This window comes from Strigops habroptila, chromosome Z (genome assembly GCF_004027225.2).
Source record: "Strigops habroptila isolate Jane chromosome Z, bStrHab1.2.pri, whole genome shotgun sequence".
In the NCBI taxonomy this organism is placed as follows: domain Eukaryota; kingdom Metazoa; phylum Chordata; class Aves; order Psittaciformes; family Psittacidae; genus Strigops; species Strigops habroptila.
This window is the reverse complement of record NC_044302.2, coordinates 53,441,070-53,468,606: the sequence shown is the minus strand read 5'-3', so window position 1 is coordinate 53,468,606 and position 27,537 is coordinate 53,441,070. Positions and strand designations below refer to the sequence as shown.

General features: G+C 40.9%; 1 protein-coding gene across 6 annotated transcripts in view; it reads right to left on the bottom strand.

The window, feature by feature from the left end:
* Positions 1-22,870, bottom strand: part of SLC12A2 (solute carrier family 12 member 2) — a 63,565-nt gene extending 40,695 nt beyond the window's left edge. For 5 of the 6 annotated variants that reach the window (XM_030471265.1, XM_030471268.1, XM_030471267.1 and 2 more), the window contains exons 1-4: positions 22,171-22,870; positions 2,920-3,039; positions 854-929; positions 84-179 (exon numbers count right to left, since the gene is read on the bottom strand). In XM_030471265.1, the coding sequence (XP_030327125.1) occupies positions 84-179; positions 854-929; positions 2,920-3,039; positions 22,171-22,740 (862 nt within the window). In that variant the 5' untranslated portion in view covers positions 22,741-22,870. Of the gene's footprint in view, positions 1-83; positions 180-853; positions 930-2,919; positions 3,040-17,578; positions 17,725-22,170 lie in introns of those variants that run through there. The other variant, XM_030471270.1, reaches the window with a different exon arrangement.
* Between the last annotated feature and the right edge of the window lie 4,667 nt (positions 22,871-27,537).

Sequence of the window (27,537 nt, the reverse complement as noted above, 5' to 3'; positions counted from 1 at the left end):
TATTTCATCCACACAGTTTTCATCTTTAAGGTGTACACTTCAGAGTGATGGAAGTTTTATAAGCTTTATGAAAGTAGGTTTACCTCCTCTTACAAACCCATTTGTGGCTATTGCTGAAGTAGACAGTCCTGTAATAGTCGTCACTACAGTGGCCATTCCAATAACAACGACAGACAGACCTTTTGGAAAAAAGAGGGTGTAAGTCCAGCAGTATTGAAGTGTACAAGTCTTCAGCTAAACTTGGTTTAAAGAATTAGTCTTGCAAACACAACACAAATTTACTCTGTGTGGTCCCACACATTCAAGCAAAAGGCTTCTTCACTCCCCTTTTGTATAGAGAAATTTGCAGGATACAACCAAAACTGGATAAACGTTCTCTTGAAGCAGCAGGGTAAAAGCTGTATCTTAGAGCTCCAAGGAAACATATGCCTTTTGCAGATGAGGTATTTTCTGCAGTCCAAAACTAACTTAAGCCTCCAAAGAAAATTGTTTATACACAGTCTATACACATATTTTCATAACAGGAAATTCAAATTTTATGATTAAAGTTCACTGAAGACTTACAACTGTCAATTTTAAATTACATAACTTACAACTAGATGGAAAAGTCCATGTAACTTCATACTGCTAAGTTTAGATAAGGGTAAATTATCCTTAAATCTGGAGATATTAAGGACATTTTCTACCCGTCTATAAAGTGTAAGCTCAGTTTAGATAAGGGTAAATTATCCTTAAATCTGGCGATATTAAGGACATTTTCTACCCGTCTATAAAGTGTAAGCTCAGGATCAACACTTCTTTTGGATCACATTTAAAAGTGACTAAAATAAAATTACAGCATTAGTACACATACCTATGCCAGCTTGTCCTACAATCCACGAAAGTCTGATGAAAAGCATCACACCCCAAATGTTTAACATACATCGTACCTAAGGTAAAACAGAAATTTTACATAGGTTAGGTCTTACAGTCACTTCCACTAGTTCTTAATTTCAGTTTTTAATGTTGTTGAAATTATTTTGCAGTCTTTTCTTCACCACTTTTCACAAGAATAGTTGGTTTGGGTTTGTTTGTTGGTTTTTTTTTTTTTAATTAGACATGGTTTGGTTAAAAAAAAAAAAAAAAAAAGGGAACCTGAAGATGAACAAAAATATATTACCTTGAACACAGATAATTTACAGTTCTTCAGTATTTGACACTTGTACCAAACAATAATTTCGACCCCAAACTTCAGGATACAAAATTTATACTGCAGAATACATGACTAAAAGAAAGATTGCAAAATCTAGAAATCATGAGGTCTACAACCCACTTCAGCTCTCCCAAAAATACTCCCCCCCTCAAATTGCACTAAAACAATATACCCTACTAAATAATTTATTCTTTTTTTTTTTTTTTTTATAAAACAAGCACCTACCACAACTTCCAGTCTTACATTTTTTTTTTTTTTAATCTTACAACACAACTGCACACTAACAGAATGGTGGTGGTGGTGTGTATTTTTTATCTTTGTATTTTAAACTCTTAGTCCTCATTAAAATTAGAGTTTACAATATACAGAATTTAGACAGAAGACTAATGACACACCTTAGGTCTCCCTTTTACCTGAAGAGTATGATATCAATCCCACAAAAATTTTAGATGGTCATTAGGACTAGAAATGAGACAAGGACCTCTCCAAAGCATAAAAGGAAAAAGTTCTCAGAAATTTAAGAAGTTTTCACAAAATGTACATCACCTGAGCTGGAAACATTCACCTAGGCAGCTTATACCTACTAGGAAATACTAACTGCAACTTTCAAACCACTGAGAAAGATATCATCCTCCTTGAAACTTTTAAATATACTTCAGAATAAAATGGCCAGCAACTTTTATCCCATAATTCTTTTTAATACTTAGAGTCGTTGCTTACAAAAATAGCCCAACAGAGGATTTGGGTTTGCAGACAAAGTCAGCTTCATACCTGCTTCAAAATTACCAACTCTGTCCTTGGTTGGGGTACCTCAGTAAAAGCCTGTAATACCCATTTCACAGCTACTACAGGCACTCTCCTTCTCCCATATGAATGAATATGGCTGCTTCGAGATTTGTAAGGAAGTTGCTATTACATAGTGGAAGACTGCTGAACTAAAGTTAGATATTCTGAATGCTCAAGTTCAGTATATTTTAACTAACTGTTGCACTTGCAACCATCACTATAAATTCTATCAGCTTTGGAGAGTACATATTAATCATGGTTTCTCCTTGCCAAAATATTAAAAATAAGTTAATATGTATTTGTAGTAAGATCCTCCATGTCACCTTTAATTTTGCACTATTCCAGATGGGGGCAGACTCCGTTTTTTTTCCACCATGACTAGACCGTTAAGTATTAAGACTTCCAGAGCTTAGGAGATTACTTTTTGTAAGAGGTTCAACAAAATTTAAATACTTAATTGGGGCCAAGTTTTGCCATATACTGGTAGGTACTCTCCTCAACACATTATTTTTGTTTCTGTGAAGTAAAACAAATAGAAGTCAAGTTTTCTAACACTTCAAACTCCTATAGATCCAAGGTGAACACATATGAAGTGTATTCATTCCATTTGCTTTTGTCTTTGTCACTTAAGAGTCATATGGAGTTTTTCTACTTCATATAAATACTTAGATAATCTTTTTCCTTCTTGGAAATTATGCAACTTCAAAACCACAAAACCAGTGCTAAGAAACCATTATCCCTTGAAAACTTAAGTCCTGAAGTATTCATTTCCTTAAAATTCAGTAGAAGTAAGAGAAACCTTACCCAAAATTATGGCATTTTTCACTTCTCTCAAACGTATAATCTTTTCTTTATACAGTACTATCACAATCCCTCTCAAAAAAAGAAGGCTAATAGAAAGATCAAATCTGTAGAAACTGAAGTACAATAACCAAACTTACCAATACACCTTTTATCCAGCCAAACTTGACCACTCCTTTGCTATCAGGTGTGTAAGAGGCAGTAGCTTCCCCAGCTGGTGTGCCTTCATCACCATTTGCATAGCCATCTTCAAAGGGCTCCTTGGGGGGGGAAGGAAAAAAAAAAAAAAAAAAAAATCTTTTATGTGATTAACAGAGTAAAGAAGGCATTTAATACTCACACTGTAAAAAAAACCTCATCTACTTGTACAAACAGAAAAATTAAAGAATGACACAGCAGAAGTTTTAAGCTTTTCTTTTACATTCCTTGCATGAGACATCTCACAGATTTCAAGGTATACAAAACAAACTTACACAGAAAATTTAGGTATTCTGCTTCAGTTAGGGCAATCCGTTAGCAGACAGAAAAATATTTTTAAGAATCGGTTCTACAGCACTAAGAAGCAAACACATGGTCTTTTAGAAAAAAAGCTACAAAATTTCAAATGAACTGACTTGCACAGCACAGGAGGTTTTCCTTCTTAATCTGAAAGTGTATACTGTTCTACCACAAGTTACTGGTCTCAGCTACAGCATTTGCTGTAGTTCAGACTTTGCTGTCATTTGATCGATTTTTCAGGAAATAAATTATTCACTTCCTGGCAAACTATTCTACTATTCATTGTAAGGTGATGCTACTAGAAAGGAGGGTGGCATTTCAGGGAGAAGCAGGGCAGGTAAGTCTCTTCCCAAACACTCTTGTTTAAAATGAAGGATGACAGATGCAGTAACCATCAGTCTCATGGATGAAGACCAACTCGTGGATTTTCTTTACAATTGAACTCTTAGCCTTACAATGCAGAAATCTTAACTGTTCGATGTATATTAAAAATAAACGTGTGTGTGTGCAAACAATACAATTTGCATGCAATAGAAGTGTGTGCTTATACATAATGTCGGACGCTTACTTTTGAAGAAGCAGGGGTTTTTTGCCAAGCCAGGCGAACACCTGAACATACAAACTCAGTTTCCTACACTTGCTGTAACACAACAGGCAACGCTCTAAGTATGTTAGTTATCCAAGGCAACAAGTATAAAGAGTGAACATACTAGAAAGACCCTGAATACCATTCAAAGAATACTATTCAATAAACCAGCTCAAGCAGTATTTGTGAAGCAGCCTGCATCCCAGAGGTCTTAGAAAACACTTAAGCAATTAGAGGTTCAATCCCAATGAGGTCAATGGCAAAACTCCCATTCACTAAATAAGGCACAAGTAGTCTGGACCCAAATTACGCTTTCAAGAAGTATGCTTCATGTTGAATGGACGCAGTAAGAAAGTTTAATGTGAGTTACTTTATTAAATTGCTCCTCTTCCTGAAATTAACACCAAATATACCTTCAGCATAGAGTCCAGAGGAAGTATTTACAGTCACTTATGAAGGGTGTCATCCATATCCCCCCACAATCAGCAGTAAACATACAAAACAGATTGAAAAAAAATAATCTGATTATGTCAACCTTATCCAAAGGTCATTAGCACAGATTCATGTCAGTGCTTTTCAATGACTCTGCATCATGACATTCTCTTCAAAACATATGTACCTGCAACACATCTGGAGCTCCTGTATGGAATAAGCTTTACACCAGTAGGCAGAATCACGATCAGTTTCCAGATCCTTACCATTATGACAGAGGTTTCTTAAATAGTAGGTTTCTTGTCTCCCAAAGGGATTAAATACATTGTGTTGTATACATATGTATATTTTTATATGCATATGTGTATATATATACACATATATTACACCTTACATACATTAAACAGAGGACAAAAAGAAACATAACATGGAATTATCCAGTTTGCTGAACTGCAGCTCTTTGGGATAGAGGAGAACTAATGGTTGTAACCTCGAGACATTTGCGCAGCCTTTGATCAATGAATATACTGATTTGCTGATTACTTGTATTCAGACACACAAACTTAAATCAAGAAAGAAGTGGTGTGTGATCCATGTAGAGTGGCAAGAACAAAAATGAGGACCAAAATAGAGAATTATCTTGCTGCTACATTTAACATTTTACACAGAATGAACTCTAGCACCTCTATTTCAAGAAGTGTAATACTAATTAACTAGTTTTAATTTAACAGATACAGCCACAAGCTGCTCATTTGTTGAGCCTATGCTAACCTGCGTAAACAAGAACTGAGGAAACGGAAAACCCTCTAATGAGGCTCCTCACCCAATTCAGACACACCTGAAACTCACAGCAAAAATGAGTAAGCCTACATACTGCTATACTCTGATACCCTTGAGTACTCATCCTTCAGATGACTTTCCCAGAAATGCAGGAATAAACCTTTAAACTCCTTCTAGGTATTAACATCTCCCTTATCAAGGTTCTGCCATTTCCAGCAGCACTGATGATAAGTGTCTCCTCACTTCTCCCTACCCACCATCAGTAGTCAGGAAGAAAAAAGATACATTAAAACAAAAAATAGGTTAACAAAGATGTTCACAACCATGACAACACATCCTCCAACCAAGCATGCAACAGTGTAACTGTGTGTTATTATTCCTTCATATAAAATCTATCTCTACTTCTCACACAAAAGCACTACATTACACCTGGAACAAATTCAATTTTAAAGCGTTACATAAAGGGATTCACATTTATATTATCTAAGCAGATTTTATGCTTTGGCCCAAAAACCTGCCAACAAAAAGGCATGCCATGTCTTTAATAAGAAACAATAAAATTGTTCTTTGAAAAGACTGGTCAGGTAATCAAGGAAGGGCTAGAAGAAACCTGCGCCCTTAGGTTTTACGAGAAGGTGGAGAATATCCTACCATCTAGTGTAAGAGACAATTACATTTTTCAGCACATCACCATGACTGGCCAAGTACTGACAGGACCTGCACACATTGACCTCCAGAGGTCACTTTCAACCTCAACCATCATGTGACAGCTACGCATTTTACTGTAGTGATCAAACAAGCCCTTAGCTCAGCCTGCTGTATTCTGGAAAGGACATAATGGCTTGCAACTGATATTTTGAGTTATCAGTTACCAGATCAGCTCCAAGATATGCACACTATGAACACAAGAAAGTTTTGTTCTGAATGTCTTGTCTCTCCACACTATGCAATACTTCCTAGAAAAATATTTTGAAGCACATGCAAAATGTAATAACTGAAAGGTTAGTGCTGGTTATCTGTGTCAGTGGGTGCCCGATAAAACACCAGTCAGAACAGATATTACAGTGTGGGCACAAAAGAATTCCACTACACAAGACTCCAAGTTCATCCCTTTAATGCGAGATTAAGAAAGCACCACTGTGGTCTCAGCTGCAAATCAAGCAGGCGTAGTATTTTTCATGCTTGTACTCATGAGGAAACAATGCTTCTACTCAAGTCACATACTGAATGGAAAAAACTGCACTAGCACTATTTTAGAACTGCAATACATGTATGATAAGATCTTCATAAGCAGTAAAAAACACTAACGCACTGTGGATTTGGAGGGGGTGTAACAAAAGGGGAAAGGAAAGGTTTTAGCATTCAGATCAAAAATGTTCTTGTCAACACAACTTTTTACCAAAATAGTGTCTTTTATCCAATCACTCCAAAGAACACTTAGAGTTATGGTGTTTACTTGCACTGTTAAAGGAAAAATAAGACATATTAACATGCTGACAATTCTATCATACACTGACAGGAATTTAGCCAAGAAACAGTTAAACTCTGTTCCGACACAGAAATTTCCATTGCTGTATCACAGTGCACTGAACAGTACAGATAATCTACTATTTCATCTCCAGTACTGCATCATAACAGTAAGTTATTTGTGCCAATTGTGAATAGCCTCCACATTTATTAGAATTGGATTAGTAATAAGAAAAGACTTGTTAGCCAGAAGAGATCTGAGATTTTTCACACACAGCTAGAAATACACTCACACATGGAAGTTTCTCATGGGTAAAAATGGCTATTTAGTTTTATTGAGAATTCTTGATAGTAGTATATGCCATGCAGAACGTTTATTTGTGGTGAACTTACCTAAAGCCCATCTTAAAGGCAACATACTTAAGCTACATTGAACCGTATGAGGTAGTACCAGAACAAAAACATATGAACTCCTCTGCTCTTGCTTCTTTTCAAGTATTACAACATGGAAGCCCCAAGTAAAGGGGCAGGACAAGCAGCAAGTCTGTATCTAAGATTATGTGGTGGTTCTTCAGGCAGACTGCTTTCTTTGCCGTTTGCCTGATTTGGCATGTCCCAAGTAGTAACTTCTTTAGCTAATCCTTCCAATTGTCATTACTCATGTGCAAAGAGAGCAGGCTAAAAAAAGCACTTGAGCATTTAACTGGTCTTTTTCCACCTCTCAAGTTTGACCAGTTACAGGTTTAGTATGTGCCATATAGTATGACGGCTTCTCCTTGTAAAATTCCTTAGAAAGGGTTCAAAACAGTAGCTTTTTCTTGTCTCAGTGGGATATAGTACTGAAGCTGTTTTAAGTAGCTAGTACCATCAAAATGTTAAAGCGAATCAAGACGCTCATCTTTTCAACCTCCAGTTTCTGCACGGAAATATAAAAATGGCATTCCACTACATTTAATAAAGAGAACAGCTGCTTACATTTAAAACTGCTTTGTACTTGCGTATTCTGATACTAAGCATGGTGATCCCATTATTTAACACGCTTAGTGAGGACAGGAGAAAAGAGAAGCCACCCGAGAACTGTCTTTCACCAACAGATGTACCTACAGAACACTTCTGTACAGCAATGGGTCTCTGTCCTTACCACTTACAGTCAAAGCCTCAACAGGATCATGTTTTTGCCGGCTAGAAGCTTTGAGGTTAGAGAAGTTTGCGGTAATCATCACGGACAGTGGAACCCTTCTTCACAAGGGCGAGAGACCTGACACATCTTCTGCACTCCTTCACTGTATCTTACAGCATTACTGCCAAGCTGTGCACTAATACTTTACCATATAATTTCTTGTTTCCATTTTCCAAAGGTTAACTTTACAGGCATTGCTATTTTTAAGAAATTCCTTTTTGTGGAAGGAAGCAGCCATTAACATGTACTGATCCAGATGTAGCATGCCAGCTGCCTCAACAGTGGAAGAATCATTACTTAGATTAATACTCACACTGTGCAGCAACTCTATAGCTGCACAGAGTTAAGACTATGGCTACTGAAGTACAAAACTTGACAGTACAGAAGATGCTCAGAGTTAACACAGCTCAAAATATCAATGTCAAAAGCTCTTCTTCCACGTTTTTTGCTTTTCTAACTCAAACATACTTTAGTCAGAGTGTGGATAAAATAAACGTGACAGATTAAACAACAGCAGAATTAGTGAGCATTTTCACAGAATCACAGAATCACAGACTGGGTTGGAAAGGACCTTAAGATCACCTAGTTCCAATCCCCCTGCCACAAACAGGGATGCCCCCACACTAGACCATGTTGCCTAAGGCTCTGTCCAATCTGGCCTTGGACACTGCCAGGGATGGAGCATTTACCACTTCCCTGGGCAACTTGTTCCAGTGCTTCACCACCCTCACTGTAAAGAACTTCCATATATCTAACCTGAACTTCCCCTGTTTAAGTTTAAACCCATTACCCCTTATCCTATCACTACAGTCCCTGATAAAGAGTCCCTCTCCAGGATTCTTGTAGGCCCCTCCAGATACTGAAAGGCTGCTATGAGGTCTCCACGCAGCCTTCTCTTCTCCAGGCTGAACAGCCCCAACTCTCTCAGCCTGTCTTCATACGGGAGGTGCTCCAGCCCCCTTATTATCCTTGCGGCCCTCCTCTGGACTTGCTCCAACAGTTCCATGTCCTTCTTATTTTGAGGACACCAGAACTGTACACAATACTCCAAGTGGGATCTCGCGAAAGCAACATAGAGGGTCAGGATCACCTCCTTTGACCTGCTGGTCACACTCCTTTTGACACGGCTCAGGACACAGTTGGCTTTCTGGGCTGTGACCAGTTTGCAAATAGTGCAAACTTTAACTCCAAGAAGAAATTGCTGCATTCAAAGCACTGAACCACGCTGCTGGTGAACATATTTTTTACCCCAGAAGACACCAACACTTCCCTTGATTTTTAAAGGCTGCAAATCTTTTCTTGGATGAACAAGCCTTCTGCTTTCCCTCCTCTAATGAACGTCTGGATTCTTCTTTCCACCTCACCTGACATTTCTAATTATCTCAAGAGAAGGCTAAAAAAGTGCTATGTATCACATGCATAGAATAACCGCACAGAATAATCTTGCTGACATAGGTGTTTACCTCTGATGAATGGAGACAACTTTTGCAAACAATTTGCACTGGTATAAATATATTTAAGTGTGATCCTGTACTACCCAAGAATAAACCAGCTCTTAAATGTTGACTGTAGGACACTAAACTCTATCAAATACATCTGTTCTTTGAACACTGCTTTTGCAGCATGCTAATATTTGCAGTCATAAAATGCCCAGTTTGTGCCTAAGAGTCAGCTTTGATAAGCTGGTTATTTTATGTTTTAATGCTTTTATCTAACCAGTGGTGAAAGAAACCAAGAGCACAGAGTTTCCTTTCCAAAATATCTAAATCTCTATGGGATAGTTTTAAGCATATTGTTGTCCAGGACATAAGAGAGTCCTGTGATTAACACTTTTATCCAGAAAAGTCTCCACTTTGATTGTCTGACTGAGAATATGAAGTATTTCAGTACTTATATATGTGAGAAGAAAAAGAAGTTCTCACCAGACTTTGACTTGATCTGGCGACATTATTGTTCGTAACCATTTTTTTAACCAACCACTGTTGAAAATGACTGAGATGCTGTTGTTAACTTTGCCCTGTAGACTAATATCAAATCAAAGCAAGTTTTTAATACCAAGTTTGAAAAAAATCTGCCAGGTCTGAGTTTTCAAGTGGGGTTTGTATGTTTTGAGTTTTGGTTTAAGGGAAATAAACAGCTCTAAGACAGAGTTACTATTGTAAGTAATAACTTTTCGAGTATCTTAGTCTACATAACACTCTCAAAGAACAGTCAGTACTGGCATGGAATTTACAATTTGTAAATTACTAACACTAGCCAATACTGCCATTGACAGGCAGCTACTTTCTTCTCTATACTGATCTGTTTCAGAAGTGCTAACCCTAAAGCTTTTTTAGATATCCTCACTGATTTCATTTATGCCAACCATTTACTTAAGCTTCCCATCAGAACCCCAGAACTATGCAGTTTGGACATTGATATTTACCTGACTGAAACAGTTACTTCTTAAGAAAGGCAATTTGCTATTTAGACCTATCAAATGATACAGGTGTATCGCGTTAGACCTAGGAAGTGGAAACTAACACAACTGAAACTCAACCACAAAATAATAAGAAAAAAATCCACATGCCTTCTACATCTCTCACTAGTTTTGAAAGAACTTTTTCAGGCCTATTCTAAAGGTTTTCAGAAAACTATCACCTTGTTACACAGTAACAGTTGAAAAGATTATAAAACCAGAAAAATAATTCTTTGAGTTAAAAAAAAAATAAATTATCATCTGTAGTAAACATGACCTTTAAATATTGCATGTCATTCTAGTTCCTCCTCATGAATCCTCTGCTGGAGTAAGGATGGCAATAAGGTTATCATGAGTTAGTATGGAAACTGAGAACTAGCATGCCCAACTCGCAATGAATGCTTTGTAATAGCCCTCACTGTGATGAAAGAGCACTGAAAGAGCAAATTCTAAAACTGAAATTAGGTTATCAATTTCTATGTCCTAATTACATCACTAATTTACATCTTACAGCAGATGTAATAGTCTGAATCTCTGCTACCTCAAACAGGGTGATAATCCAAACGAACACAGTTACCTTTCACTTCAAGACTGTTACTCATAAAGGGAGTAGCTTCCACAGACACCTAGAACACTTCACAAATTCCTGATAATTTGTTATTTAAAAATAAACTTGCTAAGTTAGTAACACAGATTCAGGTGTGTTAGATGGTTTTCAGCAGTTAGATGGGAAATCTTGCACCAACGGGAAAAACCCAGTCAGGCAGCAGAAGAAAACACGACAGAAGACACGTTCAAGACATTTCACTCTGCCTAAACACCTTCTTAGTGTTTTCTTTAAAGAACAAACTCAAAACCCACACAAAACCCAGGAAATATTGCTGGTCATTGTGCAATGATTAGTTGTTGATAGCAGTTTAGAAAATTCACCAGTCATATTAGGTACCTTACTGATTGGTTTTAAAACAGGAATTATAGCAAACTTGCTAATAGAATTTCTAATTCCCACTTCTTGTTTGAAGCACATGTAAAATGCTTCTACTATACTCTGGTTCCAGTATCTTTACAATCATAATCTAAAAAAGCCTACTAACCCAATTAAATGGCACCCAGCACTTACTTACAGCAACAGGAGATAAAATTACTCAGATCTGGTTTTAAGACTTGGGATTCCTTGGAATCAAACCTGAAGAGCTTCAACCATTGGTTACTCACCTCACGTTTATAGCCAAGAGACAAAAACTTTAGTGCTTTGGCTATATTACCTTGTCTACAATTACAAATTCAAAATATAGCAGCAAATGCTTTTGGCATCCACTTGCAGTGAGACTGCATCAAACACAGAACATTACTGTTATCTTACACTAAAATTAAAGTGTTTTGTACTTTGATTACAGCAGAGTAATTTTAAGCAGAAGAAATTTATAGTTACAATTAACATGTCAACTGAAGAATTAGCCAGCTACAGGTCTCTGCCATCATCTTGTATTTCGGTGTCTTGCAACTCAATAATGCTTTTAACAGAGAAAAATTAAACAATATTTGTGTGTGTATGTGTGCGTGTATATATATATATTCTGATTTTAAAAGCCATTTTTACTTTAATCTTTTTAAAGGAATAAAGAATCACTCATTCTTCCTCCCAACTCTTACAAGTCATATGATGCATTATCCAGGCTAACAAGACTGTTGATCAAGAAACTTACTCAGGAAATTGATTTCAGCTTAGGAGTAAATCACTGTTCTTTCAAGGTAGTATATTTACAAAGGACAGATAGCAGTTTGTTTATAAAGCGCACCATCACTTAACATCTTACATGCATACAATTTTTCTGACTTATCTCTAAGCCAACTATGCATACAATTTTTCTGACTGATCTCTAAGCCAACTAAACACATGAAGTCTATGAACTTTTCTCTTTAAGGAGGCGATTATGATTCTCCCCTTCCTAATATGGGATGGGTAACAAACTCCAATCTGGTGGACTTGCTTGAAGGAAAAGATTTAGCATTAATTCAGAAATGAAGCAACAGCAAAACTGCCCACACTTAGGCACACTTTAACCGGTGAAAATTGACATCATCTGGTCTTTGAGTGATCTTAATTAACTTGATTGTCATAGCAGTATCCCACAGCCACTAACTTGCCATGTCACTTAAGTAATCCAGGCATTAGAACATTGCATAATATTCCAAGGGTGATCTCATCTGTTCTTCTACCTGCTTTCTCTATGGCATCACCAGGAATTCTGGGGTTTCAGCCCTTTAATAAGCAAAAAATAAAAGTTTCAATGCTTTCCTAAGCATCATAGCAAAATAAAGCTTTTCTCAAGGTAATTACTAATCGGTGCCTCTGGAAACAGTGACAGCGTCACCACCATTTGATCTCGTCATAACATCAGCATAGAAAGTTTAGAATCAAGTCTTAGCATCCCTAACAGAGAAGGACTAGCAATACTTACAGAAGAAAAGTTCCAGAGGAAAGCACTGAAGTCTAGATAGCTACGCAAATGCTGAAATTTGAAAGCCTGCAACCAGGAAGGCGTGACAGGATGGAATCCTTTCAAGCAGTTTTTACTCATGACACAGTAGCAAAGTTTTGTTGACGTCTGCAGGTACGCAAGAACAGTATCGTATCTGAAACATAAATACTACTTTTTTCCCCTCCATAACAAAAATGTTACCTAAAAAACACGAGCAACTTGCAAAAGCATCAAGATAAATTACATCTTCACACCTTGATTCATACATCCCTCCATAAGCACAGGATTATACGAATACTCTGGGCAAGCTGATCATGAGAACTGGAAACAAATGAAAAAAGACCTCTGTTCAACAGCTATACACTGTAGCTACTCCATGGCAGACCAACAATACTTATGCCCTGTACTCCCAGAAATACTGTAGACAAAGTCAGGCCTTCCTGTGAAGGAATAGTCAACATGTTCTGCCACCAAAAAAAAAAAAAAAAAAAAAAAAAAAAAAAAAAAAAATCACCAAACAAAAACCAAACCCAAAATAACAAACAAAAAAACCCCACCACAAAAAAAAAAAGCCACACAGAACACCCACCAAAAAAAAGAACAACAAAACCCCCACAAAAAAACCAAAAAAACCAAAAAAAAACCAAAACCAAAAAACAGAACACTTTACAAAAAAAAACCACCCAAGACCTTGACAGTCCCTCCACTTTTTCTAGTTAACAGAAAATTGCACTATTTACATCTAGTCACAAAAAAGGGGGAACCAATCCATTCAGCTTGAATGGAAGAAACACCTCTAGCCTACTCCACACTTCAAAACCACACCTCAGTTCTGCTTTTGATGTTCTGTTCTTTTCCTGCCCTCTCCAGAATCAAATTTTAATTTTCCTACTGCACCACTCTATTTGATCCTTTTCAGAAGAACCACTGTACTGTGAATGATTATTACAGTAATTATTCATTACTGTCCATGGATAGTCATATTCCTTTTGATATTCATTGACATGAAGAGAAATCACACTTCTCAGGAAAACAGATCCAGGCTCTGAACACAGGTAGTTTTCACTTGATTATCTGAAAAACATAACCTTGATACATGTGTAATGGTTAGAGACCGTCTAAGTGTTTCATAGAATTTTTTGTTCTCCAGAGAGGAGATGAAGCATTTTGTAACGTAAGAACTGAATTAAATTGTATTAACAAGCCTCCTGCCTAGGAGTTGTGCTTATTCTAGTGTGGCCTGAGAAAGCAAGGGTGGTGAGACACTGGCACAGGTTGCCCAGCAAAGTTGTGGCTGCCCCATCCCTGGACGTGCTCAAAGTCAGGCTGGATGGGGCTTTGAGCAACCTGGTCTAGTGGAAGGTGTAGAACTAGACGATCTTTAACGCCTTTTCCAACCCAAACCATTCTATGATTCTCAATACAATGTTCTGTAACTAACTTCAAAAGAGAATCCATTTCAGTCTTGCTGAAGAACTTGTTTTCAACACAGCAAATTCCCACATCATCTTCATACTCTCTCACCCCACCCCAAAAAAAGGTTAATTTGAAGCACTTTTGCTCGACACCTTTCAGTTTTCATTCACTTCTGCAGAAGAGTTATGCACTTTTCATTCAAGAGATGTGGGGATGTAGAGCAAGCCTACCACACTATGCAGCAGTAACCTTCACAGAACTTCATGTAGAAGTCTAGTTCTATATGTAGTAAATTCATGAAAACTATTATTTAACCTACTGTCTTACAACAGACTAAACAGCCCACTGAAATAATCTTAAAAATCAATTAAGTAGAACTGAAATTTTTAACATCATGCCATGAAGTGATGTATACAGCTACAGGCACAACCCCTGAGCCATCACTGAGCAGAGCTGGTACGTCTGTTGGCACTTGCACTGGTACACCACTACATTCAAGCCAAAGTTGCCAAACTGCTTACAGCTCAACAGCAGTATTACTCGTAATAGTCTTAGAAGTCTCTTTACCATTTAAACCCTCAGAACAAGCTGAAATAAACCTAGCGTAACAGTTTCTTTAGAGCTGAAACAGACATTGCTATTTTCTTTGAATTAAAAAGAAAACAACTGAACAATCTGAAATAGAAGCAGCTTATTTTAAGAAAGTTAACTAGCAAAATGAAGATGCAAGAGAAGTTTCCTTGTTAAAAAAAGGAATTTTAGTAAATTTTTACCTTTTTTTTTTTTTTTTTAATCACTGCACCTTTAAGTCAGTTAACTTTAACAGGCACAGACAATGCATCTCAGTTTTTAATGCATACAAAAAAATTTCAGTAAGTTTCTTAGGCCTAATCGGCATGCTGAAGCATAGAAATAAATCAAAGACATTCCATGCACTCAAGCTGCAAGAACTGGATAGCTTCCAAAAAACTGAAAGGCAAACAATTCTAAATCGTTTGAAAAAATTTTAGTAGTGAACAAATGACCATATTGTGATTGCTGTTACCTATACCAAGAAGGGGAGGAAAACACATTCGTGGCTGCCCATGAATGAATATTATATGGGGCTTTAGGAAAAAAATCTGAAGGATGCAACAGAAGATGTAGTACACTGTTTTGAATTACTCCAAGATACTAATCTTGCCAACCTCCTCCTCTGCAAGAATGTTCGTCAAGAATGAGAATCATCTGAGATCCAATCAAATGCAGTATCAAAAGGGAAAAAAGTTAATCTGAAGATAAATTCCACTGCACCTTCCTCTTTAATCAGTTCCTGAGAGAAGTTATTACTATGCTTCCAGTTTCTGGCCTTTAACTAGTCACTGACACTAATAGTATGTTAGCTAAGACTGCTTTATTAAAAAAAAAAAAAAAAAAAAAACACACACCAAAACAAAAACAAACAAACAAAAAAACCCCACAACAAAACACACCAAAACAAAAACAAACAAACAAAAAAAACCCACAACAAAAAAAACCAACAACAAACCACCTCTGAACAGGCACTCCCTCCTTTCTTCCTTGGTTCCACTCTTCTGGCAAATCACAATGCCTTTTCTTCTGACATGAGCACTCAAGGCACTCATAGTGCATTGCAGCAGTCTCCAAGCAGCACAGAAGACAGTCCATTGGGAGTATGGGAAGAAAAACCTTTATGTAATGTTAATAAAGTACAAAGATTTCTGAAAGAGTTTATTTCATCTTTATCTCATCCTTTTTTTTTGTACCATATGCAATATTAACAGAGTAATACATGTAATTACTTTAAAGTAAATACACATATATTAAGGGTGCATGCTCAATTTCATTATTGATATGACTGTGCAGTCAAAACACGCTGGTGTATTTGATCAGGGAACTGACTCAGCACATCCAGCACAAGACTTTGCAGTTGGGGAGTAGTGGTGGTTCTGCTTGTAAACCAGATCAGTTCCCAGATCCAACTCAAAAATACAAACATCGCCACTAGAGAGAGCACAAAAGTTTACTTCTTTAAGCATCAGCCCACACTTCTGCTGCCAAACTACAATCTGTAATAACACTCTTATTTCCAGCTTTTCTAGAACAAGACAAAAAACAAAGCAGAGAGAACAGTATTAGCAGTTTGTTGAAGACAGTTCAAGGATTTCAGTATTCCATACGTGTTTTGGACTAAAGACTTATTGCAAAGATCAGGTAAGAGAGATTCAAGCATCAAACAATACAAAATTACCGATTTGGTCCTTATAAAATACAAACCCTGGAAGACTAATACAACTTACTGCTGCAAGTTGAGCGGTGCATTATTTTTTTCCCCTTGCTGAGGATGTCAGTAATTAGGTGGGGTATCAGGATAAACAAATTTAGGATTCTCCACACAAACTGAAAAAGCATAAAAACATCACTATACATGATGTTAGTAAAGCCTCACCTGAGTACCACTGCATTAAGCTCACTGTTTTTCAAGAGTGATGGAGAAGAATGCTTCATGATTGAAGGCTTGTAGGATGTCCAAGACCACAGAGATCAAGACTAAAAGAATTCTTCTTGGTTTATTTAAATATAATAAAATTCAGAAAGAATATTGAAGTTCTGCTTACAAACATTAAGGAGAGCAAGAGAAAAAAAGCTATCTGAATTAAAATCACACTGATTCAAGAACTAAGAGACCTCTGATTGTAAACAAGATCAGCAAGGTAGTAAAATAAAAACTATCTGCAAGTGGGTCTCAGTCTTCCAGTGAGGGAGAGAGGAGGAAGGAGTTTTTAAAGATAGACCTTACATACGATGGTCAGCTAACTTGTTTTCTTAACAAGCTAAGCAGATACAAACTAAGAATGGGCGTGAAAGGGGATATAAACAAATGTTAGAGGTGCAGCAGTCATTTAACATTTTCAAGAGAATACATTCTTTGTTAAAAAGCAGTGCCATATGCAGCCTTTTCACTGTGCTTAAGTTAAACATTTAAAGTTATTACATAAGAGGAAAAACTGCAGTGCTCAAGAAAATATGAATCAAAGCCAGATAGCTAAAAAATAAATAAATAATAACAGCCATCCAACTTCAATAAAAACAAACAAAACCACCCTCAACTCTGCATCAAAACTATCAGTAATGTCTTCTTTCTTACTTCTATCTCCAAATTCAGAGGACAGGTGCATGGATTTCTATGTCGGAGGAAGCAATGTTTCTAAATGCCTTTGGGTTTTGTTTTGGTTTTTGGGGGTTTTGGTTTGGGATTTTTTTTGTTGTTTTTTTCGGCGGGGGGAGGGGAGAGGGCTTTTTGTTTGGTTTTTGGTTAGGGTTTTTTTTGTTGTTGTTTTTTTTTGTTTTTAATTTGGGCTGGATGGGGGTGGTGTTAAGATCTTCCTCCAAGATTACTACCTTCTAGCCTGCTGAGAGAACCAACTAGAGCTCCCAGTATTTAACAAACAGAACAACGCTACCAGCAGAGGGCTTCATTCACGTAACATCTACTTACCACAGCTGCAAATGACTGCACAAAAGACATACCAAATCAGAATCACTCACTTATTGAAGTTTATTCTTCAAAAAGTAAGCTCCCCAATGAAGGCAATGCTATACTAAAAAAAAAATACATTAATGCATAGCAGTGGATTACTAAAACACTGTCCAATTCTGAATACTTTTTAAAAATATTCACCTTCCAGAACCATAAGGTCTATGATGACATGGCATGATAATTTTTTGCACTGAGGAAGACAAAGGCAGATGGAATGCCTTCTACCAGCTATGGCTTTACTTAGACAGGTAGGTGACCTAAGTAAAACAGATATTCCTAAACTAAGATAGAAAAATTTAAGGAAGGCTAGGACACTTTTAATCTTCCTATTGTCTGAATGAAGGTAGATCCCGTAGGAGGGGAGAGGACACCGCTACAATAAAAGCCTACGTACCATGGTATGTAGTTTCCCTCCCACTTCTTTGATAGTAACCACCCTCTCACCTCTCCATCTCTGGAGACTAATGCTCCTGCAAAGCATCACCTTATCTAATGAATTAGCAACTGTAACAGCATTACCAAATTCCCTCTATCATCTCCCTAAAACAAAGCAAGATTAATGCACACCTATTGGGTAAGCGACAGATGGACCACCTGGCTATATGCAGCCAATGATATATGAAGACAAGACCCCTCTCTTGAAACTTAACATGATAGACCACAACCAGTAGGATGCAATTCAGCCACTTGTACTGGAGTATCACCCAGCTATGCTTCCACACCCAGCTTCAAGAACAACCGCTTTTCTACTATGAAAGCTTCTCTTGGAACAACCACATGAAACTTGAGGTGGTTAGACACCTATTCTACTAAGGCAGCAAGACAAACCCTTGCCAAAATACACCTCTTCTGTACATGTAAGTGCATCTTCTTCCAACAAGTACTCTTCTGTGAGAACAGAATCAGTAGAAGAGTTAAACATCTGAGGCTTGTAAATAAAACTAAGGGGGAAAAAAAAACAACAAACCTCTGTTCTAAAATTGGCACCAGCATCAACATTACTGTAACACTGCCTCACAACATTTTAAAAGGGGGCGGGGGGGGGAATAGAATCACAGACTGGGTTGGGTTGGAAAGGACCTTAAGATCATCTAGTTCCAATCCCCCTGCCACAAACAGGGATGCCCCCACACTAGACCATGTTGCCTAAGGCTCTGTCCAATCTGGCCTTGGACACTGCCAGGGATGGAGCATTTACCACTTCCCTGGGCAACTTGTTCCAGTGCTTCACCACCCTCACTGTAAAGAAATTCCTCATATCTAACCTGAACTTCCCCTGTTTAAGTTTAAACCCATTACCCCTTATCCTATCACTACAGTCCCTGATAAAGAGTCCCTCTCCAGGATTCTTGTAGGCCCCTCCAGATACTGAAAGGCTGCTATGAGGTCTCCACGCAGCCTTCTCTTCTCCAGGCTGAACAGCCCCAACTCTCTCAGCCTGTCTTCATACGGGAGGTGCTTCAGCCCCCTTATTATCCTTGCGGCCCTCCTCTGGACTTGCTCCAACAGTTCCATGTCCTTCTTATTTTGAGGACACCAGAACTGTACACAATACTCCAAGTGGGATCTCGCGAAAGCAACATAGAGGGTCAGGATCACCTCCTTTGACCTGCTGGTCACACTCCTTTTGACACGGCCCAGGACACAGTTGGCTTTCTGGGCTGTGACCAGTTTGCAAATAGTGCAAACTTTAACTCCAAGAAGAAATTGCTGCATTCAAAGCACTGAACCACACTGCTGGTGAACATATTTTTTGATCAGTCTTAACATAAACTAACTGCCAACCTTGATGTACTGAGTCAAGAAACAGGAACATAACAATAGGCCTTTACATAGTGCAGATTTTATGTAATTGTACTTGGATGTTTACACCAGCTGCCTTACAAAGTCTTCGACATACATGCTGTACAAATTAAGTTAGTACAAAAAACACAGCCAAAGAATGAGCTTATTTTTTCAAATTCTTAAAAGTCACTGAAATATCTTCTTTAACGCATAGTATTATTCCACAGTAAAGACCACTACTGTTAGTCAGCAGGAACTGAACGTCACTTTGGGAATGGAGACAATAAGCCCCCTGAAACACAGTGGAAAAAAAAAAAGCACAATAGCTTTGTGAACAATTTTCATATGAAAGTATGGCTCCATCACGATTTAGAAGCTATCAGCACTCTGTGGCCAGAGATCAAACACATAATCACAGATCTGGTATATTTTATACTCCAGAGACTGGGAAAAATGTATGTATCCAATGCTATCAGTATGCATGACACACCCTTATTAAAAGCTTTTGTGTTCTCAACTTCATCTTGCAAGCTGTTTTACTAAGTCCGAAGTAAAAAAATTGCTTCCTTTCTTCATATGAGCCTAAATGCTTGCTAACACATTAACTGCCTTGGAAATGAAACATCCTGCAACAGAACAACTGAGTTACTATGCAGAATTTCAGCTTAATTTCTGAAGTTTATACCATGATAGTTTTTCAAAATTAACGCTTAAGTATAATATACAATGTAACTGAAATTGCATATGACATCCCCCATCTTGGGGGGGGCGGAGGGGGGGTGCGGCCAGGCAGACAGGACATAACTGTTTTCTAAGAAAATCAAAAAAGAAAAAATCTTCACATAGACACTGATCCACAGTGCAGATTCTTTAATTCACTACATTTGAGAAATTAATAATTTGAGTTAATTAATCCTTATAGTGAAACTGTCCTGATAATGATCTTGCAATTAGGTCATCTACAGCTCCTCTATGCCACAATGTACAGAGAAAATTGCTTGTCATGCTTTTCTTCTTTATGAAGACATTGCCGTTTTAGAAACTACAGTCCCAGATTAAGTTAGATTCCACACTGAAATGTCTTAATGGTGTCATAAAGAGTTTTCTTGACTGCTGCAATATAAACACACCAAAAACCCATCTGCCAAGCTTAGAAATTCAAGTCATGTTCTGCTTACAGAACACAGTATCTAACAACCTGATCATCCCATTATTGGCCAGGCATCAGAAATTGGGCAGGAAGTGTGTTTTCACATATATTACATGGTTTATTTATAGCGTATCTAACTTCATGCACAAGATGGTAATTGCCAACTTCCATTCCATGCTAACTTAAAAACAGACTACAGAACATCATTTAACTCCACCAGGAGGGGACCTGAAAGGCAAGAGTAATTTGCTGTCACAGTAGGTATTTTCATATTTAATTTCAGATGTTGCAAGGAAGTATCTTTATAGCACACCAGTTATTTCTATCAGAACACATGAAGAGTTTGAAAAAACACATTTAAAGAATCGCCATACAAAACCCCCCCCAGAGCAGTGCAAACGTACTGATCTGTGTAAAAATGGTGTGAAACTGGACAGTCCCAAAGGAATACACTATTTCTAATGGAATGCCACCTACAAGGAGTGAAAGGCAGGATGAAAAAAGTTCTGTAAACACTTCTTTAGGATGAGGCCTACATGTTTGTTCATTTCCCAAAACCCAGCAGAAAAACCCACTAGGACACAGGCTTCTTTGAGCACAGCCAGATACCAAGAGGCAATTTTGAGACTGTAAGAAAGCAGCATTGCTACAGCTTGATCTGGCTTTTGTTTAGTCATGGTAGTTTAACAATGATCTAAAAAATACATCCAATTACTTTCAGGTTCAGCTAAAGCTTGCCTTTTAATAAAGGCAGCCTACAATGCAAATAAGCTTTCACTGTAGCGTCTCCCGTAACATACTGGCTAGTCCAAAATAGGATAACCTTGACACGCGCAGATTCAAAATTTCTGAAGCCCTGCTCCTGACGCCCTCACATGCAGGGCTACTAAGCACGGCAGAAAAGACTCCTTAAAGATCTTAAGGGGGAGAAGCAGCATCGGCTGTATCTGTGCAGCCTTTCAGCATCACGCCAGAAGGCGCTTTGGTTCAGCACTGCCTGTGCAGGGAGAGGCAAGCGTTTTCAGCTGGTTGGAGGACAAACCTCTTGTCACTAGTAAAACCGACCGAATCCTCCTTTATTGCTTGGGGGTTTTTAGCATCTCGTCCAAACATTTCATTCCCCTTCCCTGACTAATACCTCTCGCAGACCTCTTAATTCCCTATCCGAAAGCGATATGGACCAGCAGTGGAAAACCGCTGCGTCTACAACACATCCTCTCTCGGTTATGGAGAAAACATTTGCCCCGCAGCTGTAGCTACCTCTCACCACCGGGCCCATATCACAAAAACATAACGGGGGGGGGAGGGGGGGGGGAGAAGGGGGAGAAGGAGGGAGAACCTCACTGCGTCATGAAAAAAAAGAAAAAAACACGATGCAGGCGCAGGCGATCCGATGCATTCGCACTGTTTGCGCCTCCTCGAGGCTCACGGCGCTTTTCGCTTTTTTCTCCCCCCGCTGCCGGCGCGCACTGAGGACCCGCACGGCCCGAACAGCAGCGACGCCGAGCGCGGCCCCGCCGGGGGCACAACGCGGGGTCCGGGGCCGCGACCTCCCGGCACGGGGACGGCCGAGAGAGGGGTGTGGAGTACCCGGGGGTACGCATTGAGCGCTCACCTTATCCAGCTCATCGTGCAGCTCGGCCAGACTGGGCCGGATGAGCTTCTCGCCCAGGTCGGCGGCCGTGTGGCGGTAGTAGTCGATGCGGGGCACAGCGTCCATGGTGTTGTGGCCGAAGGTGCGCAAGTAGTAGGTGTTGGTGTGGGTATCATAGTAGTAGTGGTGGTGGTGCCCCCCGGAGTGCAGGCTGCCCTCGCTCATCACAGTGTCGCCGCCGTTCTGGAAACTGACATTGCCGCCCTCCGAACTGCCTCCCCCCGGCTCGCCAGGGCTCTCGTCACCAGCCGACGGGTCCACGAAGTTCACCCGAAACCTGCCCTTGGCTTCCTCACTGCCTTTCCCCGCCGCGCTGCCTTCCCCGCTCGCCTTGCGGAGCTCCTCGGCCGGGCGACCGGCGCCCTCGGCCACCAGGTCCACCTGGAAGCGGCTCTGGCTCGGCGTGGGACCCAGTGGTCTGCCCAGAGCTCCGCCACCCGCCCCATCCTTGCTGTCCTCCGAGCGCCGCTCATCGCTTGCGGCCCCCAGCACAGCGGGGCCGGCCGGCGGCAGCTGCTGCTTGCCCTCCATACCCAGCCCTCTCCTCTTTTCTCTTTTTTCCTCTCTCCTCCTGACCGTCCGAGCACTGCGCGCCGCTGCAGCTCCAGCAATCTGACCGCCCCTCCCGGCGGCGGCTCCGCTGCTTTAAACCACCAACCAGCGCCCGGGGCTGCAGCGCGCCGCACACAACGCCAGGCGCCGCGCACGCTCCGCCCCCCGCTGCAGCGCCAGGTGATGATGCTGCCGGTGCGGCTACCGCCCCGCCCACTCCCTCCGCCCGTGCCCCAGCCGCGCGCCGCCTCAGCGGGACCCGTCCCCACCGCCGCCCTGCTGCCCCGCACCGGCCCCCGCCGCCTTCCTGCTCCCGCTCGCCTTCCCCCGAGCGCGCCCGCTACGCTGAAGAGCCGCCCGGCGCCCTGACAGCGCCGCGCGGGGAGGAGCGGCCGCGCCGGGCGAGCCCACCGGGGCTTCAGCAGGAGGGAGCTGCGCGGGGCCCGCGGCGGTGGGGGGCGGTGGAGCCGCGGAAGGAAACGGGCCGCGCTGCCCTCCGCCTCCTGGCCTCCGCTGTCTAGCCCCTCCACCTGATCCCCGCTTGGTGGAGGCAGAAACTTGGATGCGAAACGGCCACCGCTGCCTCGCCGCGCCCGCTCGCTTCCCTGCTCGGGCGAAGGCGAGATGCAGGGGGCTGCCGGCGCTGCCTGCTCCCTAGGCCCCGCCCGCTCCTGGCAGCGGCCGCGGGAGCGGCTTCCAGACCCGCCGGCAGCGCTCGCGGGGAGGGCGGCGGCGGCGGTTCCTCCCGGCCCAAAAGTATGGCCGTAGCCGCATCCGTCCCGCGGCGGCCCAGGGAAGGACGGAGCAAGGGGGGAAGGTCTGGGCGGGGGGAGACGGGGACACGCAGCGCCTGGCCCGGGGCAGGGGGCCCCACCATTCGCCCGCCTGTCAAAGCCTGTCAGCGCCTGTCAGCCCGCCGGCCGCCGCCACCTCTCGCGAGAGAAGCGCCGGCGGCGGGGGATGCGCGGGCCGTGGTGGCTTCGCGGGCGGCGCGAATGCTGGTGCGCCACTGCCCTGTCCCAAGCCCCCGGCGGGAGCCTAGCAGACCCCGGGCGCGGCCGGAGGAGCGGCCTGCCGCGGTCCCTCTCGCCCCCGGCCGCTGCCCGTAGCGCTCCGCGGGCAGGGTCGGCCCGCGGGATGGAGGCTAGGCGGCAGTGGGGCTGCGAGGCCCGGTCGGGCAGCCGCCGCCCTGGTGCTCGCTCCGTTCCGCCCGGCGGCCACTCGCCAGCTCACAGCCCTGCAAAATCCCCAGCCCCGCTTTGAGTCGCCTCATCTTGGATCTTTGCCGTACGCCACCTAGCTGCTCCTTGGCGTTGTCCGGGTGTAAAGCGTCCGGATGTACGGCTGGGGTGAGTAAGTGCAAAGATGAGGTGTGTGCCTGCGGGTAACTCAGGACCAGAAAACGCCGGGGAAGCACAGGAAAGTTTGCCCACGGGTACCTTGAGGGAGAAATAAACGATGAGAGTAATAGTAGGCGGTCGTTTGAGCGCTGCTTTCAGTTTCAGCCTCCAGATCTCTTCCTAGTATTCTGTAGAAGTCATTTTCTTCTCACATAATAGGTCTAATGTCAGTAATAAGTATTTTTCTGTGTCCTGTGTTGTCCTATTCTCTTAAATTGTATTCTTTCTCCAAAAGTACGTATGGTTTTAGTTACTTAATTTAAACCGTGCAGCTGTTCTGCATCGTCTTTCTCTCTTCCTCCGTCCCCCCTCCCCCCCCTCTTAGTGGAGCATAAACATCTGGATAATCCATTAAAGCATAGGAGGTTAGCTTGAGGCTAATGTGAAAAAGAAATCTTGGATGTAAGAAAAATCTTCTGCTTCCACAGTAAGAAATTAGAAAGGATCCACCAACAATTTTGCATCATGTATTTTATTGTCATTATACTTGAAGGTCACAGAACAGCAAGAGAGTTGGGCATCAGTTGCCGAAACAATTTTACCTTGTTCAGTTGCTAAAAGTCATCAAGCAAACGTTCACTTAAGTTAATCCTTTCAAGCAATGCCACTTACTTATTTCAAAAGCATCTTGGTCAGTACTTCTTGGTTCCAGCTCTTTTTTCCCCTTTGTCTAGCAAACTCCTGAGTGCCAACATCCATTTTCTAGCTCACCACATCTCTACTGTCTTATTTAAATTAACAACAAGCTTGGTGACATAATCAACAGAAAAGGACTGGAGTTATAAAACAAAGCTTGCTTTTTTCTTTACAGTTACTTAGAGGAAAAAATATTTCAATTTTAGGGATGTGTATACATGCGTAAAAGGGCTGAGGACACTTCAGTAGGCTGAAAAGATGAGCACACTCATCCTTTCCTGTTCGAACACTGTTCTAGAAAAAGAACAAAAATAATATACTTCAAAATTGTTTGAGAAATTCTTTTATAAACTCCCAAGAGTAACAGATTAAAAAAGACTGGATTTGCCAAATTTTCAGAGTGTAAAGAATAAACAAAAATCTGTGAATGAACTGGAAAATAAAAGATTAAAATATGGTGAAGTGCTTTTTGTCAGGGAGCAAGGACTTGAAAAGCAGTGGATGATAAACAGAACAGATCAGAATAAAGGATGTTCAAAGAAAATTCTCCGCTATATCTTTTGCATAGGCAGACATAAACACTGCATGATCAACACCTGCATAGGCTGTCAGGTAAGGTGGAAGCAATTTAGATTTGGAAAATGATGATTTCTGTCAGTTTCCTGTATTAAATAAGCAATAAAAGGAAAGAGCGGGGAAGCAGCTTGTGAAATCCCATATTCATGATATAGTTGGTGGTGATGGGATTGTATTATGATGTTAAGCTATTTTAAATCAAACATCATTCTGTATGTACGGCTAGATAGGTATTAGTCACACGTGCGAGGCCCACAGCCTGCCTGATGTCAGTTCCTCTTTCACCTTTATTTATATTATTGCAACACAATGCTCAAACATTTAACCCACAGTTCTGTGTTCCCAGAAGCCATGATCAGGTTGGGCTCACTCATGCTGAGGGAAGCCAGGGCAGCGGTCTGAGTGAAACAGGTGACCAATGGAGCCCTCTCACTTCTGGCATCAAGAAGAGATTCCTTCTTAGAAGAAGGAAGAGGGAACTGTGTGAGAAGAGTATGCTAATGGGAAGAAGATGTGGCACAGAAAAGTCCCAGGAGGGAAGAGTACATCATCATAGTGGAAGAAGAGGAGGAGCACATGATTCTGTGTGAGGGAGAACCTTATGGAAATGAAAGAAAAACCCCAAGGTGTATCGTTAATAGCAAATAAATTTTGTGATGTGCATCCATCTGATGTGAAATAATGCTATATATTGTCTTTGAGGAGAGCAAAGAATTGAGGATGCTACCACAGTCTCCATGAAAAACAAGGAAATAGAGGACTCAACAATAAGAACATGGATGAGGAAAATGCTGTCCTCTCAAAACAGAAAGGATCAAGGAAGTTCAGAAATACTACTGTATGGGAAACTGACAAGAGTCAGAGGAAAATGGGCCAAGCCTTCATAAAGGTCCTGGGACTTTATATGACCTCTGAGAAGGGTGAGAGAATCTGTAACTTTAAAGGAGAATGAACAGAACACATACTCCCATTAACAGCCAAATAAAATGCCATTGATACTAAAAAATACACTTTGAAGGAAAAAAAAAGGAATATTTACTTTAAACACTTACATTGTTTATTGCATACCACTGCTTAAAACATTAACACAATAGAGTCTGGGTGTCATTGGTGAACAAAAGTGTAACACATTAAATAAATGTAAGCAATAAATTACTCTAATTCTACCTAAGATTATTGACCACAGAATCTTTTTTTTTTTTTCTTGTTTACAAAGTGTGGAGTGAGGAGCTCTGGAGGGTTTCAGTGTTTGTCAGAGATGCAAAAGCACTGCTGAAAATCCAAAATTTGGTTTTGGTAGTTAAAAAGCATGGGAACATTGAATTAATACTTACACATGTATAATAAATACATACACTTACTGGAGAAAATACCAGATGCAGTTGGCTCAATGGCTTACCATTATCAGAGGTACCTTTCATCACCAGACACCCTTTTGGCACTGGAGGGCATCAGAAAGGTCTATGAGAATGGCTGTCAGAGTTGGCAAAAGGAGTTTAAAGTCCATATGAACCTCCACATAAGAAGATCAGAACAGAACAACTGTGCTGGATTAGATGTAGAATTTGTTTAGTCTGGTAAGCACCCTGCGGCAGTGGCTACCAAGGAAAGACTGCCTAAGAACAGGGCAAGCACAGGTCTTTCGGGTACTTTCCCAGCCTCCAACGCTTTGCAGCTAGGGCATGGCTAAGCAAGCCAGGGGGTCTTTCTCTCCCATCCACTTGTCAGTTTTCCCCCTGACATTATGCAGCTTCCTTGGTGGTCTGTGGCAGGGACTTCCACCTGTAAACATGGTGTAAGTAACTGCTTCCTTTTTTTACTTTCAGCTTGCCATTTGCTGGCTTCATGGGATACTCCATAGAACTCATTTGATACCCAATATGAAATACTGAAAAATGCAACCATTTTATGACATTATGACTATTGTGGCTGTTTAGACTCATTCCCTCTCCTGTTTGCCTCTTTTCCAAGCAGAACTCTTACGTCCTTGCTCCTGTGGACACTGTTCTACACATTCTTGCTCCTCGCTGGTTCTGAACAGACCACTTAGTCTATTCTATTTCCTGTGTTTAAATCGGGTATTTATCCAAACATGGACCTTCCCTCTTGTTTCATTGATCCTTAGTTTTCTTATGTGTCCTTGGCAAGGGATCTTGTCGAAAGT